Here is a 9,695-nt window from a genome sequence, read left to right on the forward strand (position 1 = left end):
TTTTTAAATTAGTAAATGTCCGATATTGTGTATGTGTACATTTGATAGGATGGGAGAACACTGATATTGTTCTGTGAAGTCTCTTTTGTTTCTTCATTTTCTCAGTCGTACGTATAGGTGTTGATACGTGTGAAATTCTCTCTGTATTTTGTTATATCGCCTCTCGAACTCTGTCGGGTTAGACGAGCATTCAATGAGTTCAATTGACTCTGACATATGAGGAAAGTCAGGAGCTGTCTCGTGTGTTCCGTACTACTACAGTTACATCCTTTTTGTTGCGTTAGTCATTTGGCTGCTGCGCACCTCTTACTTGACAAATCAAGTGAATGTAGAGCCTATCGACCTCTGTCACCATAGTAATCCACTCTGCCCACCCCTGACTTCCTCTTCTCGTTGTACTGTCCATTTTCCCTCACTGTGTCCGGCTCTGTACAGATCGAGCAGTCGCAACATGCAGGTGCCGCCCAACAGGCCCTCGATATTATGCGGTCCCCTAAAGCCATGAAGGCAACCCACATCCCCAGGATGGGTCTGGATCAGGAGATCACACGCGTTATGTGTGAGCTAGATGAACTTATATTCAACGAGGAAACCAAGGCGACCCAGCCCGCCGAAGTGACCGAAATCAGAGGCAAAAGAAAAGCCTTGACTCAACGGTAGGCAATCTTGTATTTATTGTTTGGAAGTACCGGATGTATTCAAGCGTTGGCTGAGAGTGAGTGAAGATACTGTTGCACCTGTCTGTCGTCATCGTTGGATCAGCTCTATATATAACAGGTCTAGCTTCTGTATCTCTGCCCTTACATCTGACTATCTCGTGCCATATTAACAATCACTGGTTATCAAAATTTTTAGGGGAATATAACGTGCCAAATTAATGCTTTTTGTGCTTTTATCACCCGTTGCGATGTTTTCCTGCGTTCGTACCAGTTTTGACTTAGAAATACACCAAGCCTCCTTCGCACATACGTTGCATTAATCTCTGCATTCCTACCGCATTATATATCAGTAACCTACTTCACGTGTATTGTACTATATACCACCAAAAGCCAGCTGCGTAGGTATTGAGTGTGTACGCTTAAACGATGGATAAATGTTCTGAATACCGCACGGATTTGCCTTTCAATTCTCAGCCTCATTTTTAATCCCCTTCAGATTGCACGGGATTGCAAGTAATCTGGATAAAGTGGTCGAAAGCTTCAAACCGGTTAAAGAAAAAATGGACCAGTTGCAACTGAGCGTCACGAATTGTAGGTCAAAATATCTGTGTGATGTATCGTGCGTGGTGGTTATACTGAATAAGCAGATTGGTGCGATCCGGAACAAGTATCTTGTGTATTTCCCACAAGGGGCATTAGCGCTCTCATGCCGATGGCTGATTACACAGATGTTCCGTGTAGAGCGGGAAACGGAGTACAAGCTATTAGCACAATAGGGCATTTGCGCCCATAGTCCCACACTTGGAAGTGATGCGTGTAAATTACAACCTCCAACACCCGGAAATGCCAGTATACATACATACATACATACATACATACATACATAAATACATAAATACATACATGCATACATGCATACATGCATACATGTATACATACATACATACATATATACATACATACATACATACATACTTGCATTTATTTGCTGATATCTCCGTCACAGACCAGATCCCAATTCATCCTATCCATCCCTGCCACTCACTATACCCTCTTTCACTTTGTAACAGCACCGGTAGCTGGTCGTAGTCCCGCACCACCCGGCATTCACTCAGCCCCTATGACACCCATGCACGTGTCTCCCACCCCTTCTCAGAACACTGGGCAGATTCCAGACAAGAAAACCGGGCCCGGACCCGGGCCCCAGCCTTCGCCTCTAACTGGCGCAAATAATGCCCGTACAGCCTCACCCAACCCTCAGGCGACCACAGGCTGGAATGCTTTCTCTCCAGGCAACTGGAATGACTCGGCGGGTGTGCCTGGGAATGTGCAGGCCACATCAGGAGCAACCATGCCAACCCCTGCGCAGAACCATGCAGCTGCACCCGGAAGCACAAACGCAAACGCACACGCAAACGCAAACGCAAACTCGTACACAGACACACAACAACAACAACAACCGACAGGTGGCGCTGGCTGGAACGCTTTCCCAGCCCCACCACCGGCCCAGTCAACACCTCCGACACAACCAGCCCAGCCACAGCACACACAGGCACCTGTATCTACACCTACACCACCAACTACACAGACAGGGGCGGTATCAGGCGGATGGGCAGCCTTCGGTGATGCGCCCCCTAACGACCAATCGAACGCCTTGGAAGCGCAACAGCAGCCAATGAAAACGCCGGAAACGAATCCGGCCGTGTGGCCGCCGAGTGTGGAGTCATTTGCGGCGGATATGCAGGCAGCGAAAGGGCTGGCACAACAGAATCAGCAGTACCAACAACCACAGCAACAACAGTACCAGCAACCACAGCAACAACAGTACCAACAGCAACAGCCACAGCAACCACAGCAACAACAGTACCAACAGCCACAGCAACAGCAATATCAACAGCCACAGCAACAGCAATACCAGAAGCCACAGCCACAGCAACAGCAATACCAACAGCCACAGCAACCACCGCCAGGAATGGGCGTACGCACCACCGCCCCGCAGGCCCAGGCACATGTGTACAATGCACAACTCCCCACAGCCGTACAATCACCCAGCACACCTACCAATGGCAACCCAGGGCTGTCGCCTGGCGCCGCTAGCGCGAAAGCCCCAATCACCGCCACCAAAGGGAGCGCAGGCCCAGCCATGTCCAACTACGACGCGTTGGCCGATCTACATGCCGCGGGAGGCGCATCCACATTCTCACCCACACCCGCGCACGCACCACCGCCACAGTACTGTTTAGGGGCGGCTCAGGCGGTCCTGCACCCGGCAATGGGCAGCGCCCCTGTAACGCCTAATTATAGTGCGTTTGGAGAGATCTCTGCGGCCACAAGTACACACCCACCCCAGAAACATAGGGCCAACTCGCCTGCTCAGCATCCACACATGCAGGGTCAGGCCCAGGGTCAGGGTCAGGGTCAGGCTCAGGCACAACCCCAACGGCAACAGCAACGACCGCATTCACCACAGCAACCAAGGCAGCAGCAGCAACGTATGCCGCCAGCACAAGTATCCCCTGGCACTGCACAACCGCCACAAGCCGGCAAGCAGGGTGAGATGACAGCCCCCCCCCCCTCAGTACCCCTATGAAACCATCGCAGTCATGACCCAATCCCAGACAGCCGTGTTCCACAAGGAGATGCAGGACTGGATGGCGGCGAACTCGGCCTATGCGCCATCGTACCACCAGCAGATGACGGTGATCTTCCAGAAGGCGCAGGCGTACTCGGCACAGCTTGTGCAGTATGGAGCCATGTTGGCCAGTAACCCACAGGGGGCACAGGCGTGGTTGGTGCAGTACGAGACCAGTGACCCGAAGGCGGCGGATATTTTTAGAAAGTGCTATGTTGCTAAGGCCAAAGCGATGCAGATCGATGCTCAAAAGCAGCAGCAACAGGCACGCAAATAAGGAAGGATTGGCGGTAGTGACAATAGATACATGTAGTTTAATAAAAAGTATGCTGTGTTACTTTCATCGGACAACTCCAGCTGTATAAGTTCACGGCTCACATATAGGCATACCAAGTTTGCTCACTCGCAGCACACTGAGAAGAAACGGAGAAGAATATCACTCACAGACTATTTGTCCTGTCAGCTATGGCCGGTCCCAACCTACTGGACAGCGGTACTCTGTTAGATGGGGCACAGACGTGGAATGCCTCACGCTTAATCGGCGTGATCATATGATTTTGTGCTCAGTTCGCGGTGTGTTGAAGGAGCAGGGCTTGTCTGCAGGTGCGTTATCTTCGTATAACGAGTCTAAGGTAAGGAACTCATGACAGTACAAAGCATTTTTACTAGTAGAAAAGGGCCGCCTAACGCGAAGGTAATGTATACTAAATTTAGATCAGCAGTTGTGCGACTATCGTAGTAGATAATGTGTGGCCTCGCAAGTCCAAAAAATTACACTTGGGGCCTGGACGGCTAGGACCGGCCAAAATTCTGAGACGCTCAAATGCAATTGACTTAACACACGGTGACCTCTCACCCATCGAGAGCGCCTTGGAAAAGAAAGAGAGTACCAAGTGGTGTAGCAATCGTACTAGAATCCTTTGAGGCTGAGTAGCTAAAGCTAAAACTTCACAGTTGAGACCACGCACTTACAGTAACAGATTGACGAGAGGATGGCGTAGCCACTGCCCACTACAGAAAGGATCGCGTGGAAGTCGGAAAGGGAAGCGCACTTATAGTACATTGTATATGCTTTGAGTACCTCTGCACGGGTTTCTCATCGCCACTTTCTTATTAGCCGGATGGAGGCTGGATAAATAGAAGCTATCAGCGTAAGTAGCATACATCGGTGAGTGAATCATCTACAATTCCAGAACGATCGATACCGTCGGCGGGTATGTTGCTCAGCAATGATATGGGTTTTGCAGCATCAACAGTGTACTAAGTTTGATATTTAATTTGCTCATGTGAGGTGGCCAATGAAACCTCTCCGCTTTCAACGTGTGCGCCATAAATAGTACCAGCCACAATCTCCGTGTACTTCGCCTGTAGCAAAGCATAGCAGACACCCCACCCCGTCAATCCCAGTAACCCACACGCCTGTAGCCCTCAGGTGGTATGAGATGAGCACGTTGTAACTGATGATCGGGTGCAAGCGGTCTAGGCCAATGCAGATGAAGGTCGTGGCATAGAAAAGCTACGCTCTGATATAGTAAACGTAATGGCACTAAAAAGCTATCCAAGTAAATCTGTTGCTTGCGCCTGCAGTTTCGCCCCCATAAGCGCACAATTTATCAGCTGAGAGAAACCTGCTTTCCCATGTCTGTACATCGTCAGCGTGTCACAAGTCTGATCTAAGCCAAGTCAGTTCTCTCGCTTAGAAAAGTACTCAGGTCAGCAGTATTTCGTATCGTTGATATGATAGGGTGCGGATGCAATCTACAGTACATGCGCGTTCCAATTGGCAGCCGTACATGACCTGCCTCGTATGCAGTTAAAGAGTGTTGGTCACATACGACTGGCCTTGACTGAGAGAGCTGTATGATCCTCCATCTGCAGATACAGTGTTGCGTGATTGAGTATACAAGGAGGAATAGACAACAAAGTACAAAGTCGAGTACCGAATTCTTTTTTGCTATGGCGCACTTGTTTCACCTACAAGCAAAACCCTAAACCCTAAGTGTCCCTGCACGAGACCAGACAAGGTTGATCTTCAAACAGAGAAGAATGTATGTGTACATAGTGGTCGAACGTCAAAAAGTAGGTAGGAAAAAAAACACTACTATATCGACCGGTTTGTGTGACTCAAAAATCGAGGTGTCGGAGGATATATGCTTGTAACTTCCACCACTATCGATTCGAAGTTGGAGTCGACAACGAAATATACAAGCATTTAAAAGCATATATATATATATATATATTTACCTATATACCTATATATTGTACATGTATAGATATATGTGTATTATACTTACCTAATAGGGGGGAATTTCCTATCGAGGGACTCCTGATTCCCAGTCGACCTAAGTAGCCACTGCGAATAGACTCTGTATCCTTCCTGTCACGTGTAACAAATCATTGGCAAAAGATGAGAAATGATCAAGCAGCCTGGAATGATATATACTCGGATGGTTGGCCCGGAGGATATGTATGATATATACTCGGATGGTTGGCCCGGAGGATATGATCGGTACGCTTCTAATACCTAGCTACATCCGGGGATGCGCGACTAATCTGCGGTGCCTGAGTGAATAGAACCCCGTACTGGAATCTGCTTCGCGATAAGGCATCCATCTATACATGCACATATAACATATCTACCACCCAAACGGCAATCCTCCCAGAACAGCCCAAAAATGCCGAACCTACTTGAGATCGCGCAGCTGCTCTTCCACTGAGTATGAATAGTCCTCCCAGATGAACTGTGTGACGTCCATGAAGTCGCCCCGTTGGTGCAGCAGGTGGTTGATACCTCTCTTCTTGATCTTGTCGGTGGTGATCGGTAGCTTGGTGACACCCAACATGCGGTTAAACAGCGACGTGAACAGATGCGAAAACCGGTACATAGCCAAGCCAGACACAATCACAAAGAGCCCGATGTACCCGTTCACTCCCAACGGTTTGTAGCCCTGCAGTAGCATGAAGGTGCATAGGCCGTTATGAGTACCATTTGCCACATGTCTAGAGGCAATGAGCCCCCAGCGGGATATATTGATACGGACAAGCGTGTATATTCAGATTAGTGGCGTAGACAGTATCATAAACTGTGTTCTATGACGACTAGAGCGGGTATTAGACACACCAAAATGTACTGATTACATTCAATATAGTGGACAACAAAGTCGGAATACTATTATGCTGCGCCAAATTAGACGGTTTTCCTGAGGACGAGGGTATACGACTATTGAATATACATGTACCGCACTATGATATGTATATGAAACAGCGTGAAAGCAAAACTCGTATAGTATGATATATATATGAAACAGTGTTAAAGCAAAACTCGTATAGTATGATATATATATATGAAACAGGGTGCAAAACTCGTATGGCGTAGTATGTGCTATCGGAAATAAACTTACATAACAAACACAAACAAGCTCGCAGAAACAAACTCACACACCGGCATAAATGGCATGGCGAACGCCGCAGAGCCCATTGGCACCATCAGCGCCATCGCCAACCATAGAAGATTGGCGTTCCCGTACTTGAGAATCAGAATCATGAGGATGTTGTAGCCCAGATTGAGGACGCAATATATATTGACATAGAGGGGGGCCATGCCGCAGTCATCTACAGTCACACCCTGGTATCAGAGATATAAGTTGTCATGAGTCATATGCTACTTGGATGGTAGACAAGCCTCATAAGTAATGCGAGCCTAAATGTACCGAACATCGTGTCTAACTTCTATCTAGCCAGACAGATGCCTCTCGTGCAATTTGTATACAGACAGACTTCTGTTATGCACGTGTGCACAACGAGTGTTGTACTGACTGACCTCAGATGCTTCGTATATCGAGTTGATACCCAAATAGCACTTTAATCCCCCAGCAAGCATATCAGGGATCTTAGTGATCGAACCGCCTATTCAAAATAATAAAATGTTAAATGAGAAGCGAAGTCAAAGAAAGATGTGCTCGGTAAAGATCAAGCACATACAAAGCAATCGATCAAACATGTACTTAAAAATGGACAACGTAGAGTGATACGGCATATGACAGTTTTGAGCCAATGTTGCATAAAAAAAATTTGTAATTTTGAATGTTCGGCGTCTGGCGAAGTATATGTACACGTATAGGTAGGCACAGGCACTACAGGCAGCAGCGTCTGCGACATACGAATTCTACATGCTAGATAAAAACAAACATCTCTGAGCTAGAAAAGGCAATCCACCGTCATAAGTACACCTACTACAGGCGGAAAAATGACATGCACAACAACCCAACATATCAGACAGGCGCTGTGTTGGACCCACCTGGTACAGTGTATGCTGCTGGGATGGCCAATGGTAGTCCTACTAGCAGCTGCCACACAGCCACCCATCCGTTCAGATATATGGGGTCTATCTCTTGGTCACCAAGTGCTTCTTCCTGGTTATGAGTGGAGATCGAATTGCAGGGCATGGCAAACGGTCAGAAATGAGACAATCAACTTAAACGGGGGAGGGGAAGGAGAAGAGAAAGGGGTGAAATAGTGGTAAGCAATGTGTTGGTAGTGCTATCTGTCGACTAACCATAGAACCAGGTACATTAAAAACACTGTCGGATCTCCGGCACGCTGTATTGTCAGGTGATGCAGACGGGCGAAGTAATCAATGCAGCAAACGTGATACATCCGCAGTTCGTACGCGACCTTGACAACGCGTGTGGTTTCATACATATGACAATAACATGGAGTCGAGCAAAGATGCGTGATGCAGGGTCGCATCATAGTACCATATGGGTTTCACCTTGAAGCTTGGAATAACCTCCCAATCAATGGCCCACAATTTTCAACCAGTCTGCACTGGAGAGGGAAAACTCGGTGCAAGATGCACACCCATGCAACTGATGAACTGAGCCCCACCTTTCACACAAACCAATACCGTGCGTGCGCATGAGTAACCCTTCCCCCATTGACACAACCTGATGCAGGCCTTAGGCGAAATTCGGCTGCAGGGCTAAATTAGTCCAACATAAGGGAGACTTTCTAATGGCTTGAAATTCATTCCTTAACTACAAGCATTCACGTACATTTATGCACAAATGAGCACCATATACAAGCCAGCATACAAAGGTAACGCGTACCTTGTAGACGCTACTGAGCGTCATTGGGATACAGGCGAAGACCATGACGAACACCCAGCCAAGCTGTGCGAGGGACATCGAGGCACCTGAACCAAAAAACTGGGGCAGGAGCACCACCAACAGACCAATAATCACCGTGCACGCTCCCAGGATATGGAAGCGGTTGTATTTCGCGCCCATGAGAAAGTACGACAGAATCATCGACACTGGGATGGCCACTTGTTGCAACCTGCAACGGTAATTGTGGGGAAGACGAGTCATCCCAAGTCAAACCAGGCCGCACGTGTACTATGACACATCTGAAACAATCCGTTCAAGCCATTTAAGATATCATCTTAACCTCGACCTCAGGTCAAGTTTATTTGAATTGATATAGATACCAAAAAATATTAAACAGTGACAAAAGAATACATCTGGCTACACACAGGGACGCGTGGGCCATACATGACAGAGGTCGACCACACAATCACATGCGACTACGGACTACGCAAACTTCGCCCAGAACCGAATTTGGGTGCAGGTGCGACAGGACAGTTCGGTACTCATACTATGAGTCCATTAAGATCACCGCTCAGAGATCGCGTACACAACTACACATAGGCCAATGCGCTTACTTGGTTACGCACCCCAACATACATGATCACCAGAGATCCGTCCAGAGAGTTCGTGGCGAAGGTCATCATGGTACTACTGATGCTGTCGAGCGCGCCCATGACAAAGAAGGTCTTCTGAGGGATTTGCCTCTCCTCTTTGGTTATTTGGTTGCCGAACATGATCATGGGTATGATGTAGGCGAACGACACCGGAACGTATATGAACACAGTGTACAAGGAGATGAAGAAGGGATAGTTGTGCATCGGGATTGTTTCCTGTGGTTGTGAAGAAATAAAACCGTCATTCAGTAGGTAGCATTAGGCTGTGAGATTGGGATGTTCATTTCCGAAGAGATCAAGCTCGGCAGTTTATCAGATCTTAAAATCCTGAATTAGTGATATATATATATATAATAATATATAATACAAATAATATATATATATATATAAACGTGTATAAAATACATTTATATGTAAATGTATATATATAGATACATACATACACACAAACATACATATACATACGCACATATATATATACACACATATAAATATACATATATAAATATATAACCATATATATATACACACACAAACATATATATATATATATATATATATGCGTACAGTTATAGGAATAGGTATATGTATATTTTTATATAAATGTATCTACATATATACATAATACATATAAACATATATG

At 46.7% G+C, this 9,695-nt stretch overlaps 3 protein-coding genes across 3 annotated transcripts in view; 2 read left to right on the forward strand and 1 right to left on the reverse strand.

Moving 5' to 3' along the window:
• Nucleotides 1–333: 333 nt before the first annotated feature.
• Nucleotides 334–1,435, forward strand: SARC_05193 (hypothetical protein; the record flags this gene model as incomplete). Its single annotated transcript, XM_014300947.1, has 2 exons — nt 334–656; nt 1,156–1,435. Exons 1-2 carry the CDS (start codon nt 484–486, stop codon nt 1,433–1,435), a joined length of 453 nt encoding a protein of 150 aa, XP_014156422.1. The 5' UTR covers nt 334–483.
• Nucleotides 1,436–1,788: 353 nt separating this feature from the next.
• Nucleotides 1,789–3,568, forward strand: SARC_05194 (hypothetical protein; the record flags this gene model as incomplete). Its single annotated transcript, XM_014300948.1, has 2 exons — nt 1,789–3,211; nt 3,261–3,568. The coding sequence occupies 2 exons, from the start codon at nt 1,789–1,791 to the stop codon at nt 3,566–3,568; spliced, it is 1,731 nt and encodes a 576-aa protein (XP_014156423.1).
• Nucleotides 3,489–9,695, reverse strand: part of SARC_05195 (hypothetical protein) — a 7,842-nt gene continuing 1,635 nt past the window's right edge. The window contains exons 2-10 of the mRNA XM_014300949.1: nt 9,036–9,268; nt 8,400–8,628; nt 7,589–7,703; nt 7,112–7,197; nt 6,734–6,916; nt 5,980–6,239; nt 5,586–5,668; nt 4,264–5,163; nt 3,489–3,789 (exon numbers count right to left, since the gene is read on the reverse strand). Of these exons, the coding sequence (XP_014156424.1) occupies nt 5,105–5,163; nt 5,586–5,668; nt 5,980–6,239; nt 6,734–6,916; nt 7,112–7,197; nt 7,589–7,703; nt 8,400–8,628; nt 9,036–9,268 (1,248 nt within the window). The 3' untranslated portion in view covers nt 3,489–3,789; nt 4,264–5,104. The remainder of the gene's footprint in view (nt 3,790–4,263; nt 5,164–5,585; nt 5,669–5,979; nt 6,240–6,733; nt 6,917–7,111; nt 7,198–7,588; nt 7,704–8,399; nt 8,629–9,035; nt 9,269–9,695) is intronic.

This window comes from Sphaeroforma arctica (assembly GCF_001186125.1).
Source record: "Sphaeroforma arctica JP610 unplaced genomic scaffold supercont1.323, whole genome shotgun sequence".
NCBI classification, from domain to species: domain Eukaryota; class Ichthyosporea; order Ichthyophonida; genus Sphaeroforma; species Sphaeroforma arctica.